This window comes from Muscardinus avellanarius (genome assembly GCF_963383645.1).
Source record: "Muscardinus avellanarius genome assembly, chromosome: 13".
Taxonomy (NCBI): domain Eukaryota; kingdom Metazoa; phylum Chordata; class Mammalia; order Rodentia; family Gliridae; genus Muscardinus; species Muscardinus avellanarius.
The window spans coordinates 97,112,706-97,136,826 of NC_137799.1; the positions used below are offsets into that span (position 1 = coordinate 97,112,706).

Consider the following 24,121-nt stretch of genomic DNA (forward strand, 5'->3'; position numbering starts at 1 on the left):
GGGTCTGAGTTGCAGAGGGCCTCGCTAAGTAGCTGAGGCTGTCTGCGAATCTTGATCCTCATGTCTCAGCCTCCCAAATGCTGGGATGAGAAGCGTGCACCACTATGTCAGCTCTGTGTTAGATAATTCTAATACCGATTTTCTTGGGGAGGTGTCTACGGGTGGTCTTTTCTCCTGTGTGTGTGTGTGTTTTTTTTTTCCTGGTTCTTGGGATGACAAGCGACTTTTTTGTGGTGTCCTCGACAGTAGGTGCTCGGGGCTGCGATTCTGTTTCTCCCGAGCAGGTGCGGCGCCTCCAGGTGAGTGGGTTCCTTCAGCTTCTTGTCCGGCTTCTCCAAACCCTGGCGAGGAATGGGGGTTGACTCAGCTTCCTGCTTGGGATGGGCGGCGTCAGAGCTCAAGCCCTTCCTCGCCCACAAACACCTTCTTGGCCTAAATGGGGCACTGAGTCACCGCCTCATGGGCTCTGAGAAGGGCTGTGGGGTCAGGTCCTGCTGGCTCCAGGGCGGGCAGAAGGCGGGCACACGCCGCTTGGTTGCTACGGGTCCAGGAGGAGGGTCTGTCTGGCACTGATGACCCGGGAAGGGGAGAAGCAGCTCCCACTCCTTGAACCATTAGCTTCTGCCTCCAAGATGCGGTGGGGGGGCCTCGACAGCCGAGGCCTGCAGGGTTCAGCCTGGGTGTGGCCAGCTTCGCCCGGTGGGAGTGAAGCTTGGGGACCCCCAGACTCCATGGGCACTCCCCTGGCTAGGAGTCCAGCTGCGCTGCCACCATCCTGCACAAAGACCCCGCCCTGTCCTGCCCGGAGTGGTGGTGCATGCTTGTAACCCCAGCATTTGGGAGGCTGAGACAGGAGAATCACGGTTCGTGGCCAGCCTCAGCTTCTTGGTGAGGTCCTTTGCAACTCAGTGAGACCCAGTTGCAAAATAAAGAATAAAAAAAAGAAAAGGGCTGGGGGTGTAGCTCGGAGGTAGAATGCTCCTGGGTTCCATTCCCAATACTGCAACAAATAAATAAAATAATAAAATATAATAAAGAATAATAAATAAGGCTGGGGGTATCGCTTGCAGGTAGACTACCCCTGGGTTTTATCCCCAAAACCACACAAAAAAGAAAGAAATAAATAAAATATAATAAAAAAATAAGAAATAAGGCTGGGGTTATTGCTTGGAGGTAGAATGCCCCTGGGTCCTATCCCCAGTATGGCAATAAATAAATAAATAAATAAATAAATAATCTACAAAACAGAGCTCGGGGTGTAGCTGGGAGGTACAGTGTCCTGGATCCAAACCCAGTGGCACCAAAAAAAAAAAAAAAAAAAAAAAAAAAATATATATATATATATATATATATATAATCTCCAAAACGGAGCCAGGCCTGCAGAGCAGTCCTTGGGAGGCTGAGAGAGGATGAACAGATTGGAGGCCAGCCTCAGCAATTGAGGGGAGGTCCTCAGCAACCTAGTGAGACCTTGTTTCAAAATCAAAAAGGAGCCGGGCCTGGTGGCGCAGGCCTTTAAGGCCTTTAATCCCAGAATTTGGGATGCGGAGACAGGAGGATTGCAAGTTCAAGGACAGCCTCAGCAAATAGCAAGAGTCGCATCAACCCAGTGAGAGCCTGTTTCAAAATAAAATTAAAATAGGGCTGGAGGCATAGCCCATAGGTAGAGTACCCTTGGGTTCAATCCTTGAGCCACAAACATAAATAAAAACATAAAAAAGGGCTGGGGATGTAGCTTGGAATGCCCGTGGAGTCAATTCCCTGTATCATAAATAAATAAATAAATAAATAAATAAATAAATAAGTAAATAAATAAATAAAGTGCTGCTAAAAGCCTTCTGTGGTCAGCCGGCTCCCAGGCCTTTGCCCGGCAGAGTGGGCTTTCCTTAGGCCTCTGCCTGTGCCGGTTGTCAGGCCTAGGTGGGAGGGATGAGGGAATTTAGGGGCCCAAGACCCCCCAGTGCATTAAGCTCAAGGTCTCTGGACAGCATTTTGTCTTACTTGTGTCTTTTCAGAGTTTTTCTATGCTTTTTGAGGCTTAGAAATCCCAGGGGTTTCTAGTTATAATAAAACATACATGCTTTGATCACGCTGTCAAGAAGGTGCCACAGAAAGATAAGAGACTCAACAGGTCATCCTGGAAGTGTAATTGGGGCTTTAGCCAATAGAGACAGAATTTTTTTTTTCCCAGTACTGGGAATGGAACCTAGGGCCATTCTACCCCCGAGCTACACCTCCAGCCCATTTTTTTATTCTTTATTTTGTAACAGGGTCATTAAGTTGCAGAGGGCCTCACTAAGTAGCTGAGGCTGGCCACAAACCTGTGATCCTGCCGTCTCAGCCTCCCAAGTTACTGGGATTACAAGCGTGCGCCATCATGCCCTGCTGAAGACAGAATTTTTGATCCTACATGTGCCAATATTGGGAACGGCCTAGGAAGATTTGAGAAAGCTCTGATTATTAACATATTTCAAAATAGTTGTGTCAAAATGGCGGCAGACATGGGTAAAGAAAGGACTTCATTTCTGCCTAAAACAGGCAGCTATTCCAATGTAAATTAACCTAGCTCAAAGTAATTAACCAGTCAATAGAGCAGAACTAGGCCTTTCTCTATCTAAAGACAGATCTTAAGAGAGGAGAACTAGGCTACATGATGATCTAGGGAGGATGGAGCAGGGTTTGACCTTGCCCTTCATGAAAGGAGACATCTTGTCACACCTTGCTGGGGGAGGTACCTGACAGGGTTAAGGGGAGGTACCTTACCGGGACGTTCACTACCTCCGAATTATGTAAACAAGATGGAGGTCATGGGTATAAAAGGCCAAGTCCACTCGTAATCCCTTTGGTGTATTCATTTCGAGTCACCCCCCATGCCATTTTGGCATGGAGCTGTATTTCTATTTTCTGTATTTCTATCTTTTTAATAAACTTCTTTAAATCTTCAACAACTGTCCAAGCTATGCATATTTATTCTTAGCTTAGGACAAGAACCCGCGATAATTTTCTGGTTTTGGTCATTTGGGCTTTATGTTATGGGTTGGGGGAAAGTGTGTCCAGAACCCTCGCAAGGGTTCCCAGGAACAGTGTCTTCAAACCATACTCTCCCAATCTGTAATACTACAAATTTCAAACAGTTTCTGAGGGGGGGTAAAGTTGATGGAAAGACCAGAAATTACTGGAATATTGTTCACGTCCAATGCTTCAAGAATCAAATCACAGTAGTTTCTGAGAAACAGTTTTCTAAAAGATACTTGAAATATCGTATCAAGAAGAAGCTGGGTTTGGTGGTGCACACCTGTAATCCCCAGGTTGGGAGGTGGAGAGGACCAAGGCTCAAGGACAGCCTCAGCAAATAGTGAGACTCTAACCGACCTAGCCAGACCCAGTTTCAAAAAAACAACAAAACAAAACAAAACAAAAAACTGGGCGTGTAATCCTACTTGTAATCCTAGCATTTGGGAGGCTGGGACTGGAGGACTGCGGTTCACTGCAGCCTCAACTACTCAGTGAGGCCCTCTGCAACTCAGTGAGACCCTGTTTCAAAATAAAGAATAAAAAGTAGGGCTGGGTGTGTAGCTCAGAGGTAGAATGCACCTGGGTTCTATCCTCAGTAACGCGCGTGTGCACACACACACACACGCACACACGAGTGTGTGTACCTTAAGAATCACCTTTGTGAGTGGCTTCATGTGGGTGCTTCTGACAAGGTGACTTTGAGTTTCCAGATTAGCCCAGAAGATGAGCCTGGGCAGAGCACTAGGTGGTCTCCCTTTTCAGGGCAATCCTTTTTAGTAAGACAATGTGGTATGCATGATAAAGAAACATTTAGAATTCCAGCATTTGGGAAGCTGAGACTGGAGGATCACCGTCCTTGGACAGCCTCAGCTCCTTAGACCCTCTGCAACTCAGTGAGACCCTGTTTCAATATAAAGAATAACAAATAGGGCTGGGGTGTAGCTCGGAGGTAGAATGCCCCTGGGTTCTATCCCCAGTACCGCAAAAATAAATAAATAAAAATATAGAAAAGATATAACATGCAACCGGTAAGCCAAGAAAACTGGAGTAAACTGATTAGTGTCACACAAGTAGGCTTCAAATCAAATTACCATGGACCAAAATAACGGTAGATCCTTTTACTACAGTCAATCCATGAAAGACATACCAACCCTAGAGGCGTATGTACCCAACAAGGGGTTCAAAATTCACGGAGGGAAATGTCACAGAACTACGATGAACAATAAACAAACCTGTTACGGATTTGAGAGAATAGGGTCTCACCAGATTGACGAGGGTCTAAGTTGCTGAGCCTGTACTCAAACCTGTGACCCTCCTGTCTCAGGCGCCCACATACTGAGATTACAGGCATGTGCTTGCATCCAGCTAACTCCTGAACACGGAGACATTACGTGAGCCACAACACCCATTATGAACTTCGTGTGCGACAGCGTGTGGTGCTGGTAATTGAACCCAGGGACATTCTACTTCCAAGCTACAACCCAAACCTTTTTATTTTTTGTTTTGAAACAGGGTCTTGTCATGTTGCTGAGAATCTCACTACATTTTTGAGGCTGTCCTCAAATCTGCAGTCATCCTGTCTCAACTTCCCAAGTATTGAGATTACAAGTATATGCCAAAAAAAAAATCTCTAATTTTTTTTTTTTCTTTGCAGGTTTGGAGATGGAACCCAGGGGCATTTGACCTCCGAGCTACACCCCCAGCCCTATTTTTTATTCTTTATTTTGAAACAGGGTCTCACTGAGTTACAGAGGGCCTCACTAAGCAGCTGAGGCTATCCGTGAACTGCGATCCTCGGGTCTCAGCCTCCGAATGCTGGGATGACAAGCGTGCGCCACCACGCCTGGTTTCTCTAATCTTTTATACTGAATCAAAATGTTGGATATATACAAAGCTGTTTATTTGTTAAATGGAGTGGGAAATATTAGACCAAGGGTGGAAAAAAAAAACCAGGACCCAAAGAACAAACTCACAGAGCATTCCTTTTGTTTTTGCTGTCTTCTTCCTTCTTACTCTTTCTTGTTGATGCTTCTTCCTCCTTCCCACTCCTGTATTGAGGATTGAACTCAGGGGTGTTTTTACCTCTGAGCTATATCCCCAGCCCATTTTATTATTTATTTATTTATTTATTTATTTATTTATTTATTTATTTATTTATTTATTTGTGGTACTTGGGATGGAACCCAGGGGCATTCTATCTCCCAGCGACACCCCCAGCCCTACTTTTTATTCTTTATTTTCAAACAGGTCTCGTTGAGTTATGGAGGGCCTCACTAAGTAGCTGAGGCTGTCTGTGAACCCCGAGCCTCCTGTTCCAGCCTCTCAAATGCTGGGATCACAAGCGTGCGCCACCATGCCCGGTCCCCAGCCCCTTTTAGTTTTTATTTTGAAACAGGGTCTCCCTAAATTTCTGAGGCTGTCCTCAAACCTGTGCTCCTCTTCTCTCCCCCCTCCCAAGTACTAGGATCACTAGGATCCAGGATCCGCTCTAAAGACTTGGCAGTGGGGAAAGGAGCTGTCTTCCTGGTTTATAGATAAGATTACAAGGTGGCGTATCATCTGGCAGTGGATAACTAAATATACGTATAAACATGCATGCTCCCCACTCAGAGGCCCTGAGAGGCTGCACAGAGAAACCTCCCCAGCAGGCAGAGTTTGGGGAGATATATTTGGTTGTCTGCTTTGTATAGACGGAGATAATTCCTGAGTCGAGAGTCAGAATGATTCGTGACAGATAGCGTAGTGAGTTGATAAGCCAGGGCTAGGAAAGAATATAACTGGAAAACTACCAAGGAGCTGCTGGTGGGTGGGGTACCTGGAGTGACCAAGCAGGAGGCCCTGGAGGTGCCCACGTGAGCGTGGGGAGGGTCCTTTGGCGCCCTCTGTCGGCCAGGAGGCGGCGTCACAGTGGTCCTCCAAGGGCCCTGTGGTGTGTTCCCCCCTCATCAGCCTGGATAAGGCTCCTCCTGGCACTAGTCCCCAGCTCTGCCCAGGCGTTTTGTCAAGAGTCCCTCGTCCCTCCTATTACATGTCCTTAAGTGTCCCATTGTTTGTTAGCAATGGACTGCTCTAGAGTGGCAGTTTTTTCTCTTTTATTCTTTGTTATTATACCAGCACCCACTGGTGTCTAGATGGGGATGCCATCGGGTCATCAACAAGTGGTGTTGAACGAAGATATGTGTAGAAAGCTTTTCCCCATTAGAACACACAGTTATTCCTCAAGCATTTCTTTTTTCCTTTCTTTCTTTCATCCCCAGTACCAAAAAAACAAAGAACAAAAAGAAAAAAGAAACAGGACCTCACTAAGTTGTGGAGGGCCTCACTAAATTCAGAGATTGGCCTTGAACCTGTGATCCTACTGTCTCAGCCTTCCAAGTACTGAGATTACAAGTGTATATTACCACACCTGGTTTCAAAGACATTTATTTATTAATTTATTTTTGTGGTACTGTGAATTGAACTCAGGAGCATTCTACCACTGAGCTATGATCCCAGCCCTATTTTTATTTTGAAATAGGGTCTCATTAAATTGTGGACGGCCTCACTAAGTTGCGGAGGCTGGCTGAGAACCTGCCACCCTCCTGTCTCAGCCTCCCAAGTAATTGAATTACAGGCCCGTGCCACCAAGTATGACCCCCCCCCCTTTTAATATAGAAAACTGCATTTGAGGAACCAGAAGAAGAGTCTGATTTTTTTTTTTTTTTTTTTTTTTTTTTTTTGTACTGGGGATGGAACCCAGACACCTTCTACCTCCAAGCTACACCCCTAGCCCTATATTTTATTCTTTATTTTGAAACAGGATCTCACTGAGTTGCAAAGGGCCTCACTACTTAGCTGAGGCTGTCTGTGTCCTAAGTTGCCGAGAGTCTGGCTAAATTTACTGAGGCTTATCTCGAACCTGTGATCCTCCTGTCTCAGCCTCCCAAATACTGGCATTTCAGGCCAGCCCCGGTGCCGGCTGAGGTCTTTAAGCAGCTCTGGGTGCCTGAGCTTTGTGGGTCTCTACAGGACTCTTGGTGACACGTGTGTCTGTGGGGGCTCCCTGTGGGCTCTCCGTGGCGGCGTAAGGCTCCCCCGCCAGGTCTTTGTGTAAGAGGCACTGTGTCTGGGAGAGGGCTCTGTTGGGTCTTTCCCTTGATGGTTTCCTGTTTGTTCTGGAGGACCTTGGAAGGACAAAGGGATTCATGGCTTCCTGCTTCTGGGGGCTCCACAGGTGCAGCCTGGTTAAGCACTTGTCCTCCTAGGGACCCTGGGGTGCGCGGCCAGTCCCAGCACATTCCAGGACTTGCCCCGTGGTGCCCGAGCCAGCAGCCGGCTGGGTCAGGCTCCCAGCTCTGTGTCCTCCCCTCCTTGGCTCCCAGAGGCGGTGTCCTGGGGTGCAGCCCCGGCTGGTGTTGGCTCTGCTCGTACCGCTGGGTCCCTCTGGAGCCCGGCTTACTTAGTTATCTGGGCCCAGGACCTGGCACCATCAGGCCCCCAGGACTTGTGCGCACTCCCCTCCACCGGAGGAAGGGCCCATTCTCATTGGCAGCTGGATTAGCAGCTGCTGGTGTGGGACCCGCCCAGTGGGGATGAAGCCTGAAGCTGTGCCTGCGTGCAGCCCAGCCAGAAGGTGCGCACTGGAGCCTTTAGGGGCCCCCCCTTTCCATATGGGCAGGTGGACAGGTGCAGGGCAGGGCACACCTGCGCCACAGCACAGCAGAGACCACTCTGGACACCCCAGCCCTGGGCAGAGCTTTTTTTTTTTTTTTGTATTGGGGATGAACCTTGGGAGAATTCTACATCTGACCTACACTCCAGCCCCTTTTATTTTTAATTTATTTTTATTTTGGTACTGGGGATGGAACCCAGGGCCATTCTTCTTCTAAGATACACCCCCACCCCTATTTAATTGCTGGGGGGTCTTGCTAAGGTGCTGAGGCAGGCCACAAACCTGCGGTCCTCCTGTCTCAGCCTCCTAAGTACTGGGATTACAGGCATGCACCGCCGTGCCCTACTACCCATGAACACTTCTTTATTTTGTGGTACTGGAGATGGAACCCAGGGGTTTACTACCCCCACGCTATACTCCCAGACCGATTTTTATATTTCATTTGGAAATGGGGTCTCACTAAGTTGCCGAGAGCCTCACTCAGTAGCTGAGGCTGGCTTCAAACCTGTACGATCCTCCTGTCTCAGCCTCCCGAGTGCAGGGATTACAAGCGTGCACCACCACGCCCAGCGACCCCTAAGCATTTTGATGAGTCCCTCCTGGCCTCCTCACATGCCTACTTCTGATTGATTGCCTTTCCGCTCTCTGATCTCTGGGGTGAGCGAGGGCTGAGCGAGGGCTCAGAACCAGCAAGACTGGCTGTGTGACCCAGGCCAGCCTCTCACCCTCGGAAGTACCCACCATTCCCGGAAGCGGAGGGAAAGACCACCAGACTGTGAGTCACATCTCAAGTTCTCTACTCCTGACTTTCCACGGAATCCTTTCTAGAATTCTAAAGGGAATAGAGGCCGGGCGCGGTGGCGCACGCTTGTAATCCCAGCACTCGGGAGGCTGAGACCGGAGGATCGCTGTTCATGGCCAGCCTCAGCTACTTAGTGAGGCCCTCTGCAACTCAGTGAGACCCTGTTTCAAAATAAAGAATAAAAGAGTAGGGCAGGGGGTGTAGCTTGGAGGTTGAATGCCCCTGGGTTCCATCTCCAGACCCGCAAAAAAAAAAAAAAAAGAAAAAAAATATAGGAATAGAGGGGCCAGCTTAGCAATCACAGTGTGAAGACATTTCTCCTCCGCCACATGCTCCGGGCTCCTCTCAGTCCATCCAGCTTCTTCCTGCGAGAGAAGGGGCTTCCCAAGACAGGGGCGCTGCTGCCCTCCCAGGAGTCTGCCTCTGAATGAGGCCCAGCATCCCCACCTCCGCGCCTCCTGCCTCTGTGCCAGGCCGGCTACCTGGCCCGGCCATTCCTGGAGCCTGTGTGGGGTTTGCAGCCCTGCGTGGTCTCTGCAGCTCCGGGAGTTAAAGGTAGAGAGGGCAAGTGGGGAGAGGCGTGAAATCAGGTCCGCAGGTGGGTGTCTCCTTGTTTTTAGTTTTTTTTCCCCCTTGTATAATGATATTATGAAAATTTAAGTTTCAGTAAAGAAACTCAGAATGGGGTGGGGGTCTTACAACTTCTCTGCCACTTCCTGCTGTGTCCTGGCCCTTTATTTATTTACTTTTATTTTTTGGCAATACGAGGGATGGAACCCAGGGGCATTCTACCCCTGAGCTACACCCCCAGCCCTACTTTTTTTCTTTTTGGTGGTACTGGGGGTGGAACCCAGGGGGGCTTTCTACCCCTGGGCTACACTCCCAGACCTATTTTATACTTTATTTAGAAACACCATCTCACTAAGTAGCTGGGGCTGGCTTTGAACCTGCGCGATCCTCCTTGTCTCAGCCTCCTAAGCGCCAGGATTACAGGCGTGCGCCATCACACCCGGCATCCGACTTTTTTTCTTACTATTTATTTTGAAACAGGGTCTCACTGAGTTGCAGAGGGCCTCACTAAGTAGCTGAGGCTGTTGACAAACTGCAGTCCTCTGGTCTCAGCCTCCCAAATGCTGGGATTACAGCCGTGTGCCACCACACCCGGCTTCCAGCTCTATTTTCTATTCTTTTTTTGTTTTGTGTTTGTTTTTGCAGTACTGGGGATGGAACCCAGGGGCATTGTACCACTGAGCTACACCCTGAGCCCTATTTTTTAGTCTCTTTATTTTTTATTTTTGTTTTTTATTGTACTGGGGGTGGAACCCAGAGGTTTTCTACCTCCAGGCTACACTCCCAGCTCTATTTTATATTTTATTTGGAAACATGGTCTCACTAAGTTACTGAGAGCCAGCTGAGGCTGGCTTCGAACATTTGCGATCCTCCTGTCTCAGCCTCCCAAGAGCGGGGATTACAAGCGTGCGCCACCACGCCCGTGGGCCTAGTCTATTTTTGAAACAGGGTCTCACTGAGTTGCTGAGAGCCTTACTCAGTAGCCTCACTCAGCTACTTAGTGAGGCTGTCAGCAGCTTAGTGAGACCCTGTTTCCAAATAAAATATAAAATAGGGCTGGGGGTATAGCCCAGAGGTAGAATGCCTCGCCAAATAGCTGAGGCTGTCCTTGAACTGCGATCCTCCGGTCTCAGCCTCCCGAATGCGTGCGCCACCACGCCCGGCGTATTTTTTATTCTTTATTTTGAAACAGGGTCTCACTGAGTTAGCAGCAAAGGGCCTCACTAAGTAGTGGCCGAGGCTGCCTGCAAACGGCGATCCTCCGGTCTCAGCCTCCCAATGCTGGGATTACAAACGTGCGTCACCTCAACCTGGCTCTGTCCTTTCTATTTAGAAGCCAGAGCCCACTGGGAGCAGCTGGAGAGGCCCTCTTAGGGGAAAAAAACAAACAAATGTGTATTGTGCAACATTAAATATGTTGGGTGTGCTAAATGAAAACATTTTTCTCTACGTAGACTAAATTTTTTTTTTTTTTATCGGAGACATTTTTTCCTATTAGAAAAGACTAGAGAAAGATTTCCTGGTTGACCAGAGGTAACGCCTGCCCGATATGGACAGTGCCTGGGACAGTGATGCGGGTGGTCTGAGGCCCGAGTCCCGGCTGGCCCAGGCTGGATGGAACGGTTTGGGGACAGGGCCTCATGGGGGAGCGGGAGGCGGGGAGGCCTCGGGCCTCGCTGCTCACTGTCCAGGCATTCGGTTTTGGGGGGCTTTCGGCCTCTGAGCTGCCTGTGCCTCATGGGAAAGCTGTGGCCCTTGGGGGCAGCTGCATACCCCAGCAATGCATATCCCAGCGATGTCCTCTGCTCCAAGCACAAGGTGGGCTGGCGATGGCAGGGAAACCTAGGGACCCGGGCTCCGAGTTCCTGCGGATTCCAGCGGGCGGCACCGTGCTCCTGGTGGAGGGTCCCCTTCCTTTCCAGCATGTGTCCGACGGCTCTCATGAGCTCCTGAGCCTCCGCCACGTCGGGGTCCACACATGATCTGTGTGGACTACACCTCTGGCTCTGGGCAGCGGCTGCTTCAGGCTGACATAGTTGGGGGGGGTCTCCCCGCTCTCTGACTTGTTTCTTGGGGAGAATCCACTGGAGGAAGCGCCCCAGGTTTCTTTGGAGGTAGCCTTCTGAATGGGTCTGGCTCTCTTCCGGAAGATGCTGGGCGCTGTCGCCCTCCAGGGTATCCTCTTGGTCCACCTGGTCGAGCGTGGAGGTCCCAGATTCTTCAGTCCTTTCTGTGTGATTTGCTGGGCTGGACCCCCTCCCACCCTCATCCCTGTGAGCTTGGACAAACGTCTTGCTCTGGCTCCTCCGTAAACCCTGATGCTTGGGGTCAGCTGACACCTGCGAAGCCAGCTCGTCACCAACAGGTGAGCTCAGGAGACGGCTGCGGGACGGCTGCGGGCTGAGGAGCCTGTCAGCGGAAGAGCCCCTCTCCGTGGTACAGACGCTGGGCTCCGCTTTTTGCTGCAACTTAGCCGTCCCTTCTGCCTGAGGGTCTTGGGTCGCACACCGTGTGGGCAGTGTTTGGGCCTCGAGGCCGCCTGTCTTGGCCTCCAGGACAGTTCTGTTCTTGGGGCTGTACGTGAGGGTCTGAGAAGACTGTGGGCTCTGACACTCAGTCCCATCTGAGGTCCCCTGGGCCAGGGCCCCCTGGACCTCCTCACCTGCGGGGGAAGAGGTGAGGAGCTGACACTCCAGCGTGCTCGAGGACTCTCGGACGATTGCCTTCTCTCTCAGACACTCCCGAGGTGTTTGGAATGGGGTCCCAGCAACCTCAGCCGCTGAGCTGGACCCAGAAGCACGGGTGGCCGAGGGCGGCCGGGCCAACTGCATGAGGCCGGAGGGTGCATGCTTCTTCAATTTAAAGATATTTACGGGCTTGAGGATCTGGAGGGGCAGGCGCCATCTATGCTTCGCCCAAAACTTTGTAACGTGCGCCTCCAGGGTCTGCTGCGTGTACGAGTCGAGGAAGGGAAGCTTCCGGGAGGTGCTTAAGCAATTTTCCCAACTTTTGGAGGTTGCCAGGTGTATGGTTTCCATCTGAGTGTCGGACGAAGAGAGGGAGCTGTTGATGGAGACCCAGGACTGCCGTACGCTCAGAGGGATCAGCCCCGAGCTGATCTGCCCCGACTTGACGCCCAGGTGGTCCCTCAGGGTGTTTTCCAGACTTTGGTTCTTGCTCACGTCATCTCTCGAGCCGCCGGCCAGTTGTCCCATCCGGTTTCTTTCCGATTCCACGGAGTTCTCCCTTTGAGCCTTCACCGGGAAGTTTTCCAAAGCCCTGGGTGCATCTTTGGGAACTTTCCCTAGAATATGCCCCAAGTTCTTGCCCACATCCCTCCCCAGCTGGAATCTCACCTTCTGTACGTCCTTACTGCTTTCCCCTGTACACAGACAGGGCCTTTCGGGGCAGGGCTCCTCCCTGGCCTCACACGTTTTCGCTAGAGGGTCCTGAAACGGCATCAGCTCCAGGGACTCTTGGATCCTGCGGGGCAGGTCCCACCGGTTCCGAATGAGCCACTTTTGAATGTGCTGCTGGAGCTGGCGGCGGAGCTCCGGGCTCACCGGCAGGTCCTCGGGAAGGATGGACAGTGCCCAGTCGTCTCGGGAGAGGCTGGGAGTCAGGAGACTGTAGACCTCCTGAGATCTGTGGGCCACTGCGGGTAAAGCCCACCCAGGTCCGAGTTGTTCCCCAATTAAGGGCCTTTCTGGGTGCTGAATTTCAGTTGGGATGAGAGATTGTGGCTTATTCTGGGATGCCCCATGGTCTGTAACGTGGGGTGTGCAAGAGGGTGCTTGGAGGGAGGACTGGAGATGGAATGGACACAGAGCTTGGGGCTGAAATTGGGGTACAGATAATACTGAGGACGGAGTCTGGGGCTCCAGACAGGACAGGGGCTGGGCCTGGGGAAGCAGAGGAGACATTTTATCCTGCAGTTGATCTGGGCCAACACTGGATATTTGGTTGAAGAAGAAGGAGGGCGGCAGAGCGGGGCTTTGGGAGATCCAGGCCGCAGCCACCAGGGACTCACTGTGCAGGGAGGGGAGGCCCCAGAAAAGCTGGCTGTATCTCTGCTGAAAACAGGTCCCCAAGGCCCTGGGACAGGGGAGTGGCTGGGGACCTAGCAACTGCTGTGGCTTCTCTTCCATGTCCCAAAAGGGTAGTGGGCTGGTCGTGTCCTGCCCAGCACCCAGTGAATTCAACACACTGGTCAGAGAACTGAAGGGGTTTCCTGGGCCCGTTTGTTCCAGAAACGATCCAGAGTTTTCCTTTTCCTTCCAAACTTGAATCTCCACCTTCCTTGTGACTTTCACCTCCAGGAGCTTCTGGCTGTCGGGGCTGAGTGACGAGGGGTCGCCGGCCACCTGCCATCTCCTGGGGTCTCCCGGGGGCGAGGCCTCTGCCTCACGGCAGGAGAGCTGGCGGCCCCCTGACTTGCCCTGTGCTGAGGCGACGAGGCTCCAGGCTCTGGGGACGACCTGCCACCAAGGAGCCGCTGAAATGGGAGAGCCCGGCGTGGCCGGGATGGGAGAGGACGGGGGACGCTTCCAGGCGTCGGCCACCCCGGTTTGGAGCAGCGTGGGGTCCCACTGGGAGAGAGGTGGTTCAGAGAAGCACATCGGAGGCCGGGGACAGGCCGCGGGGTCTCGGGGGGTTGCTGGGGGAAGGGAAAGGGCCAGTGGCTGGGGCCAAAGGCCTTGCCGGGGAAGCAGAGGCTCTGGGGGCTGAGAGGCGGGGAGGGGTGAGGTGGAGCCAGCAGGAGCAGAGGCCGTCTTTGGGCCTGGCGACGATGGAGAGGAGGCCTGAGGGGGAAGGCTCGCGGTCAGAGGAGACAGGGCCGCCTTCGGGGGTTCTGCGTGCTCCCCGTGCAGCTGGGCTCCCGCAGGGGCTCTTCTGCACACCTCGGCAGGGGGGTCTTGCTTTGAGGGTTGATGGGCGCTGTCTTTGTTAGGGAGAGTCCCCAGGTGGCTGCAGGAAACAGGAGGCACAGGCTGCAGCAGGGAGCAGCTGGCGAGGGCCGGGCGCGCCCCAGACCCTGACCAGACCCTGACTGTAAACTTCTGCTGCTGCCGCTGGTGGTGTGTGTGTGTGTGTGTGTGTGTGTGTGTGTGTGTGTGTGTGTGTGTGTCCTGAAGCCTGAACCCAGGGACTTTAGATACAGGGTCTCACTGGATTGCTGAGGCTGGCACTGAACCTGCAATCCTCCTGTCTCAGCCTCGAATGTACTGGGATTAGAGGCATGTACCACCACTCCGCTCACCCCAGGTTTTTTTTTTTTTTTTTTCCCGGTACTGGGGATGGAACCCAGGGGTATTTTACCTGTGAGCTACACTCCCAGCCCCCCCTCCCCTTTTTTTTTCTGGTTTGGGAGTCTCACTGAGTTGCAAAGGGCCTTACTAAGTAGTAGCTGAGGCTGGCGGCCAACTGCAATCCTCGTCTCAGTCTCCAGAATGCTAGAATTACAGCATGCCCAACCAGACCCGACAGCCCCAGAGTTTTAGCACCCCATATTTACACCCCACCCCCGTCAGCCCCAGGCTGTTGGGTGGCCCTGGGGTCCCCCGTGGGCCTGGGAGGGAGGATATTGGAGAGAAAGGGGAAGTTCTTTACCTTTGCATACGAAAAACCAGGCTCTGCGCCTCCCCCAGGGATTTCAGGCAGTCTCTGCAAGCTGGAAGGCAGGAGGTTATGGGGGTGCAAGGAGGGGCGAGAGGTATGATGGGAGACTGAGCTGAGGCTCAGAACATTGGCAGGAGGGGCCTCCCAAAACGGAATCAGCCTAGCCAGGGACAGGAGCCCCCACGGAAACCCAGGCGGTATCACTGCTGCGGCCCCACTGCCCCACAGGGTGCCTCTGTCCCGCCTCCCCACCCGGCCTTGTTCCAGCAGGGACTGGTTTCTCTCCCAGGGCCTCCCACGGCCACAGCTCGGCCGCCAGGCTGGGTTCTGCAGCTGAGCCCTGACCAGACTCCAGCCCGACCCAGGAGCCGCAGGACTCAGTCGGCCTCCTCAGCCCCAGGCCTGGGGGAGGGGGTCTTACCTTTCAGGGTGGGGCTCTTCTTGCTCTCTCTGCTCCTCCTCCTCCTCATTTGCGGTTGACCCTGAGAAATGGTAAGCGACTAAGGAGGACCCAAGCCCAATCCTCCGCCTGCTGTCTACACAGCCGAGCACTCAGGCTTCAGGTGTTAGCACGGGCCATGCCGGACCCACCCAGTCTTCTGGTTTTTTTCCTTTCACTTTTTTTTTTTTTTTGGTTCTGGGGATGGAACCCAGGGACATTCTACCTCTGAGCTATGCCTCCGGCTCATTTTATTTTGAAACAGGGTCTCTTGCTAAGTTGCTGAGGATGGCCTCAACACCTGTGAGCCTCCTGTCTCAGCCTCCCAAATACTGAGGTTACAGACAGGCACCAACACATTTGGTTTCTTTTACTTTTCTTTCTTTCTTTCTTTCTTTCTTTCTTTCTTTCTTTCTTTCTTTTTTTTTTTTTTTTGCGGGTCTGAAGATGGAACCCAGGGATGTTCGACTTCTGAGCTATGCCCTGGTCCTATTCTTTATTCTTTTTTTTTTTTTTTTGGTGGTAATGGGGATGGAACCAGGGGCCTTCTACCTCCAGGCTACACTCCTAGACCTATTTTTTAATATTTTTTATTTGGAAACAGTGCCTCTTAAGCCAGCGGAGGCTGGCTTTGAACCTGCCCAATCCTCCTGTCTCAGCCTCCCAAGCGCGGAGATTACAAGCGTGCGCCACCACGCCCGGCTTTTACTTATTTTTAAAGTGGACAAAAAAAAAATCTTTTTTCTTTTCTCCTTTAAGAAACACACAAAGGAGCCTTTCTACCGAGGCTGTGCGCTGGATGTCTTCAGCCACATCCTCTGCTCAGAAACAACTTGTTTCTACAGCCGCAGCTCAGTGGCCAGGTTGGGTTCTGCTTCCTGAGACCCCACCTGACTCCAGCCTGACCCAGGAGCCGGCAGGGGCTCAGCTCAGCCTCATCGGCCAACAGGACCAACAGGACGGGCTGGGCCTGGGGCGTGAGAAGCCAGCGGCCAGCGCCCCCTCCCAAGCTCCCCGCTTTCAGGATTTGTCAGATGTCAGGTGTCTGATTTCACACCCTGCCTGGCGCAGAGCATCATACAGAAGCCCTGTGACCGCAGGGAGACCTCCTGGTGCCCACCCTCACCCTGCACTGCCCTGCCTGACCCAAATGAAGGGTGGCTGGCCTCCCGGGATGGCCCCTTAGGCACTCTTTCTATCTGACTTGGAAACGTGGGTGTAATAAGAGAATTATCATTCTCTGTTGGGTGTGGGTAGAGGTGTTTTATTTATTTATTTACTCTGTGTCTGTGTGTGTGTCTCTGTGTGTGTATGTATGTGTTTTACCAGAGACTGAACCCAGAAACATTTTACCTCTGAGCTACACCCTCAGCCCTTTTTATTATTATTATTGTTGTTGTTGTTATTATTATTATTATTATTTCTGTGTTGAGGATGGAACCCAGAGGCCTTATACCTCTGAGCTACACCTTCAGTTCTTTTTATTTTTACTTTATTAATATTATTATTATTATTATTATTATTATTATTATTATTTTGCGGTGCTGAGGATGGAACCCAGAGGCCTTCTACCTCTGGGCTATACTCCCAGACCTATTTATATTTTATTTGGAAACAGGGTCTCACTAAGTTGCTGAGAGCCTCACTTAGTAGCTGAGGCTGGTTTTGAACCTGCGTGATCCTCCTGTCTCAGCCTCCCAAGCGCGGGGATTACAAGCGTGCGCCACCACGCCTGGTTTTATTTTTTATTTTGAAATAGGGCCTCACTAGGTTGCGGAGGCTGAACTTGAACCTGTGATCCTCCTGTCTCAGCCTCTGGAGTGCTGGGGTTTCAGGCGGGCTCCACCTTGCCTGGCTATTTTCTTACCTTTGTGACGGCCTTCTTTTTCCCTGGTGGTGGTGAGGACGCCTCTCCAGGGAGGCAGGGCAGTAACAGGAGGAAGAGCCCCAGCCCACACACAAAGGCAAGGGTCATCTCTGTGGCCCAGGCACTGAAGCCCGGGCTCAGCCATGTGGCATTGATGCTTTCCAGAAGTAAGAGGAAACTCATCTCCCTGACTTTCTCAGAAACTGGAACCCCAAGAGTTTCCTTTGGGAACAGGGAGTGGGCCCAGGCCTGCCCGCATCACAGTGTGGTGGCCTCCGGGTCACAAAGGGCCCTGGAGTGGGGGAGGGGCGCCAGGCAGAAGAGGCTGCGCCCCCTCCCCGCCTCCTAGCCCCACCTCTCAGCCGGGTAGAGACTCAGGCGCTTCATTCCTCCTCCAGCCCAGATAGCCCTGGTGCCTTCGTCCTCCCTGGAGATCTTGGCTCCAGGTGGCCCGTTTGGTTTATAGCCCTTGAAAACCTGCTGCCAACCTGTGTCGGTGGGGACTGCCCAGGGGCTTTCGCCGCCACCTTGTCCTCGACTCTGTGTTCCCGTACGGTGCTTTTGTCTTGTGTCCTTGTACGACTAGAACTCAAATTTCTTTTATCTTCAATTTTGTTTTGTGAATTTTGAATCCTGAGGGGTTTTTTTTTTTTTTATATAGATATAGGCTGGAACCCTGGGGCATTCTACCCCTGAGCTACACCCCCAGTCCTATTTTTATTCTTGATTTTGAAACCGGGTCTCACTGAGTTGCAGAGGGCCTAAGTAGCTGAGGCTGGCTGCGAACCACGATCCTCCTGTCTCAGCCTCTCGAATGCTCGGATTACAAGTGTGCGCCACCACGCCCGGCTTAGTCTTTATTTTTTGAAACAGGGTCTCACGGAGTTGTGAAGGGCCTCCCTAAGTAGCTGAGGCTGTGAACCACGATCCTCCGGTCTCTGCCTCCCGAATGCCGGGATTCCAAGCATTCATGGGCCACCATGCCCACCATCCCAGCCCTTTATATTTTAAGACAGACTAGCAGAGTTGCCAGGCTCTCTGAACCCTGGTCTGCACTTCCTAAAAGCCCTGCTGAGAATAGGCTTCGGATCTTGCTGCAGATAGCTCGGCCTCTGCAGGACACATGGTTTTTGTGTTTGCTTGTCTACGGAGTGGGGTTTATGCTCTGTGCTGGGGATTTTGAACTCCTGACATTCAGAGGTCACTGACTGGATGAATTGGCTTCTGCACACGCTCGTTTTTCAAAAAGAAGTTTTAAACTATCTTGGGAGTGGGTTTTGGAGGTTTCTCCAGAATGACAACTTAAGCATTTTGTTATTTAAGGAATTTATGTCCCTGCATATCCAGGCCTTAGCCAGTTTTAGTAGATTTATAATAGTAAAACCTTTTATGAACATCTCAGATTGTCACAAGGCTGAAAAAAAGTTGTGGCTTTTATACTACTATTATTACTAGTATTAGTGTTAATATTAGTATTATTTATTTGTAGTTCTGGGAACAATCCAGGGGCATTCTACCTTTGAGCTACACCCCAGCCTTATTTTTTATTTCTTTCAGAGACAGTTTTCTTTATTTACCAATAAATGGCTCAGTTGACAAACTCATGCAGATGATTATTTTTATTTTTTATTTTTTGTGGTACTGGGGATGGAACCCAGGGACTGTCTACCTATGGGCTTCACTTCCAGACCTGTTTTCATATTTTATTAGAAACAGGGTCTCACTAAGTTGCCGAGAGCCTCACTCAGTAGCCGAGGCTGGCTTCGATCCTGTGCCATCCTCCTGTCTCAGCCTCCCAAGCGCGGGGATTACAAGCGTGAGCTACCATGCCTGGCTCTCAGCCCTATTTTTTATTCTTTATTTTGAAACAGGGTCTCACTGAGTTGCAGAGGGCCTCACTAAGCAGCCGAGGCTGGCCGCGAACCGCGATCCTCCTGTCTCAGCCTCCGGAATGCTGGGATTAGAAGCGCGCCACCACGCCTTGCTCAAAACCCAGTTCTGACCAATCATAACGAGCAGGGGCGGGGGTTAGTGTGTTTAGAAGTCCATCTATCTCTCCAGGAGCTTCGTGGTCACTCTCTTTCCAGGACGCCCTTGTGAGGGGCTGCGTTGTCTTCTCTGTTGCCGTAAATATTCATGTTCTACACCCTTCACTAGTCCCTGAACTTCATTTGTCAAGATCCCGGGACAAGAGCCCTTAGAGAGGAGACACCTGGCTCCCCGCACGCGTGCGCTCCTCGCGTGGGGTGAGAACTGCTCTCCGTGGCTGGTGGGACAGCGCGAGCGAGTGGCTCACGGGGCAGAACATCCCCGATGTAGTGGCTTCCTGCATGTTTTCATTAGTAGTGTACCAAACTCAGAAAATAATTTTCCCTCTTAAGAGGCCTTCATGCCTTCCTATACCCAACAGCTCAGCAATTGGCTGGGAGCACGCACCTCTGCTATCAAAGCCTGTGTGGGCGAGCCGGGCGTGGTGGCACACACTTGTAATCCCAGCATTCGGGAGGCTGAGACTGGACGACTGAGGTTCAAGGCCAGCCTCAGCTACTTAGTGAGGCCCTCCGCAACTTAGTGAGACCCGGTTTCAAAATAAAGAATAAAAAATTGGGCTGGGGGTGTAGCTCGGAGGTAGAATGCCCCTGGGTTCCATCCCCAGACCTGCAAAGAAACCAAAATAAAACAAAACCAAGCCGGTGTGGATGGAGCCCCGGCTCTGAGCAGCAGGTGGCCTGGAGAGCTCCTGTGTTTTAAGATCCTGTCCCTCTGCGCACTTCATTCCTTGGCCAACAGGACACCAGGCTGTGGTACCCACCCCGACACGCTGCTCTGGCACCGCAGCTCCGTGCTCCATCCCGCGTGCAAGGACGGCCGGGCTCCTGTCCACCCTGGCGGGTCCCCTTTCCACCGCTCCACAAGGCTCCCCTTCGGCTGCTTCCCGTTGTCGTGGCGCCTGGCCTTCCAGGGTGCCAGCGCTTCCCTCTGACCCCCACTGAAGCTGCACTGACGGTCCTCTTGTGTGCAGGGGTGTGTGGGCCGAGGGGTGAGGACCGCGGCTCTGAGGGCCCACGAGATGAGGGATGAGGCGGGAAAGAAGGATCAAGACCAGGGCAGATCAGCTCACCCTGGGCCGGAACCCAGGGACCTTCTACCTCGGGGCGGCACCCCCCCATGCCTATTTTATTATTTTTCTATTTGGAAAGAGGGTCTTGCTAAATGGCTGAGAGCCTCACTGAGTTGCTGAGACTGGCTTGGAAGCCGCGATCCTCTTGTCTCAGCCTCCCAAGTGTGCACCGTCACACCCGGCTCACTGGATGTGTTGACGGTGTCTGCCCTGTTGTTTTTGCAGGGGTTGTAACAACCACAAAAGGATTTGATGCGTAGAAAGACACACACCAGCTGGGCGTGGCGGTGCAGGCCTGTAATCTCAGTACTTGGGAGGCTGAGACAGGAGGATCGCAGTTGGAGGCCAGGGTGGTTAGGTCTTGTTTCAAAACAAAAAATAAAAAGAGGTAGAAATTCCTTGAGTTCAATCCCCGTACACACGGGTGCACGCGCGCGCGCGCGCACACACACACACACACACACACACACACACACACACACACGATTTAGGACCAGTTTGAGAGCCGGTTCTGACAAGAAATACTTGACCCCATTTCTTCTGTTCACGCCTGCCATCTCCACCTTGGCCACTAGGGGCCAGCCGAGCCACGTGCACTAACGTGTCCGACCCACTTGGGTTGCTCGCCAAACTGTCCCGCCTACACGGTTTGTCTTTTATTTAAATTTTTGTGTGTGTGTGATATTAGGAAATGAATCCAGAGGCATTCCACCGTTGAGCTACACCTCCAGCCCTTTACTTTTAATTTCACAACAGGCTCTTGCTAAGTTGCTAATGGTCTCAGTTGCTGAGGCTGGTATAGACGCCTCGACCCTCCTACCTACTGGGATTATGGGTGTTTGCCACCGCACCCAGCTCGTCGTTTTTTCTTCCTTTTTGTTCCTATCAGAAAATTTCTGCCAGGCGTGGTGGTGCATGCCTGCAATCCCAGGACTTAGAGGCTGAGACAGGAGGGTCACAGGCTTGTGGCCAGCCTCAGCAACTCAGCCACACGTGCACGCACACACACACACACACACACACACACACACACACACAGCCTGGAGGTGTTAGTCCCCGTTAGGCTGGGTCACGTGTGCTCACGGCAGGGCAGCGGGGAGCAGAGAGAGCAGAGGGAGCCCGTGAACCCCAGGACCCCAATGGCCCACCTCCTCCAGCCACACCCTACCGCCAACCTCGCCGGCCAAAGACTTCATTATTCTATCTGTCCACTCATGGGGTCAGACCCATCGTGATTCAGTGATTTCTCCTCTGAACATCTTGCATGAGCTCTTCCAGGGGAAATTTTTTCCCCTCTTCCTCTTCCCCTTCCTCTCCCTCCTCCCCCTCCTCCCCTTCTTCTTCCTCCTCCTCTTTGTTCTTCTGCTTCTTTTTTTTTTTTTTTGCAGTCCTGGGGATGGAGCCTAGGGGCGTTCTACCTCCAGGCTATACCCCCAGCCCTGTTTTTATTCTTTATTTTGAAACCGGGTTTCACTGAGTTGCAGAGGGCCTCACTAAGTAGCTGAGGCTGGCCACAAACTGCGATCCTCCTGTCTCAGTCTCCGGAATGCTGGGATTACAAGTCTGTGCCACCACGCCCGGCTTCCAGGGGGCATTTTTAATTCGAACCATAACATTTCCTAAATACTACTGTTTAACAACTATTTACATAACATTTGCATTGTATTTGTTAGGAAAGATAATTTAAAGTATATTGGAAGATGAGCATAGTTTATATGCAAAATTTTCCTGGAGGAGGGGGCCTGGGAACTGAACCCTGAACCTTTGTATTTACTTTTTGATTTTGAAACAGGATCTTGTTAAGTTGCTGAGAGTCCGCTCCGTAAGTCACTGGGGCTGGCCTCAAAGCTGCGATCCTTCGGTCTCAGCCTCCCAAGAAGTGGGACCACGTGGCTCCACACCTGGCTCTGTGTAACTGTTTTACATAAGGGACATGAGCATCCATGGACTTTGGTACCCGGGGAGTCCTGGAAGCAATCCCGGGTGGACACCAACAGCAATGGCTTCACCACGGTGTAACTTGATGACACCTGCTCATATGTTGCTGTTGGTTATGACGGGGTAGTTAGGATTCTTCACAGCTACTCTCTGTCTCCCTGAATGTGGGTAACAGGACTTGAGGAATCCTTAGAATTGACCCCCCCCACCCCGTGTCTTGAACCTACTACCTACCTGCTGAGAAGCGTCTAACTGGACACGGAGCTGTGCGTCTCCAGTATAATGCAAAGCTTATGCAGGGAAGACTGGCTAGGAGGGGATGAAGGCCGCAGCGGCAGGCAGTGTGGCCAGTGAGGCTCCCTGGCCACCAGCCCCCTTTTGACTGGACGTCCTGTTGATCTTCCACTGTGAGCCCAAAGTGGCTCCCGTACCTTTAAGGTGTGTTCCGCTCTGAGGATGGTGCGATTTGGGGCCAACCTGGCTGTCTTTGTGGTGCTCCATGGGGGGCTTCTCCCGCAGAGGGTACATTCTCCCAGTGACCCCCAACTGGGACCCTGGAGCCCCGAGAGGCCAGGACAAGACAGTGTCGCTGAGCTGCCCGTCTTCCTAACTGTGGAAAAGTAGAAGCGTAGATTTCCAAAGTCAGCTCAAGGTCTATTAGAAAATAAAAAGGATTTACTCTAACGTTGGAAAAATGAATCATAATTCCCTCGTTTCTCTTGTGGGGTTGACGGGAGCGAGCAGATGCCCACAGCTGCTGGGGCGGGGCCACACGCTGGATGGCGCTGTTTGCCCCTAGTGGAAGAGGTGGGAAAGGAGGGAATAAAATCCAGTCTTAAACTTCCCAAATCGGAAAAGGGCCCGGGGAGCTGGCTTCTGAGGTTCTGCTCCTTGTCGCTGGTTTCCATGGGAAGTCTTCCCACAGTGGGTGAGCTGGGACTTGGAGAGGAATCGCCCCCTGCAACCTCCCGGCCCACCTGCGGAGGCTGGCTTCCTTCTGGGTTTGTGGCCCCGAGGGCATCAGTCCTCAGGCCCTGAGGCTCTGTGCTCCCCACACTTGGGAGTTACCCCTGGGGCAGTCTCCAGAGCCCCGGACAGTGTTCAACTGCAGGCACATGTAGGTTTTGAGGGAAGCTGTGGTCTAGGCAAGACATCATAACTCATCGAAGAGAAACTGTTATGATTTTCCTTTTTATTTTTATTTTTATTATTCTTATTTTTTGCAGTACTGGGAGTTGAACTTAGGGGCATTCTACCTCCGAGCTACACCCCAGCCCTATTTTTTATTCTTTATTTTGAAACAGGGTTTCTCTAAGTTGTGGAGGCCTCACTAAGTAACTGAGGCTGGCCGTGAACCTGCGATCATACTGTTTCGGTCTCCCAAGTACTGGGATTAAAAGCGTGTGCCACCACACCTGGCTCTTATTTTTCTTTTCTTTCTTTTTTTTTTTTTTTTTTTTGTGGGTCTGGGATTGGAACCCAAGGGCATTAGACCTTTGAGCTACAGCCCCTGCCCCATTTTTTATTTTTTATTTTGAAACCGGATCTCACTGAGTTGCAGAGGGCCTCACTAAGTAGCTGAGGCTGTCAGTGAACCGCGATCCTCCGGTCTCAGCCTCCAGAATGCTGGGATTACAAGCGTGCTCCACTACGCTTCTTTTTAGATGGTAGTTAAAAAAACCACTTCACGCCGGGCGTGTGGCGCACATTTGTAATCCCAGCATTTGGGAGGCTGAGACAGGAGGATCGTAGTTCACAGCCAGCTTCAGCTACTTAGAGGCCCTCTGCAACTCAGTGAGACCCTGTTTCAAAATAAAAAATAAAAAGTAGGGCTGGAGGTAGAATGCCCCTGAGTTCCACCCCCAGTACCTAAAAAAAAAAAAAAAAAATCCACACATTTGTACTTTCCATTATAATGATTTGTTCTTACTTATTATTTTTGAAAGAGATATATATTTTTTCATCATGACATTTACACCAAGCAGAGGGACTGAAGTCCATTTTCACTCTACTAGATTTGTCTAACAGAAAAAGTGTATCAAGGAGAGTCGCTGCTGAGGCGGCGGGAGCCGTGGGCCCCCTCCAGGAGATGAGGGGAC

The 24,121-nt window shown here is 51.7% G+C and overlaps 1 protein-coding gene across 1 annotated transcript; it reads right to left on the bottom strand.

Moving 5' to 3' along the window:
- Positions 1–449: 449 nt before the first annotated feature.
- LOC308272284 (spermatogenesis-associated protein 31-like) lies at positions 450–22,550 on the bottom strand (the record flags this gene model as incomplete). The annotated part of the gene is made up of 8 exons (XM_080709027.1): positions 450–538; positions 5,831–5,897; positions 7,022–7,098; positions 10,723–14,006; positions 14,649–14,702; positions 19,776–20,018; positions 20,601–20,655; positions 22,454–22,550. The coding sequence occupies 8 exons, from the start codon at positions 22,548–22,550 to the stop codon at positions 450–452; spliced, it is 3,966 nt and encodes a 1,321-aa protein (XP_080565153.1).
- Positions 22,551–24,121: the final 1,571 nt, after the last annotated feature.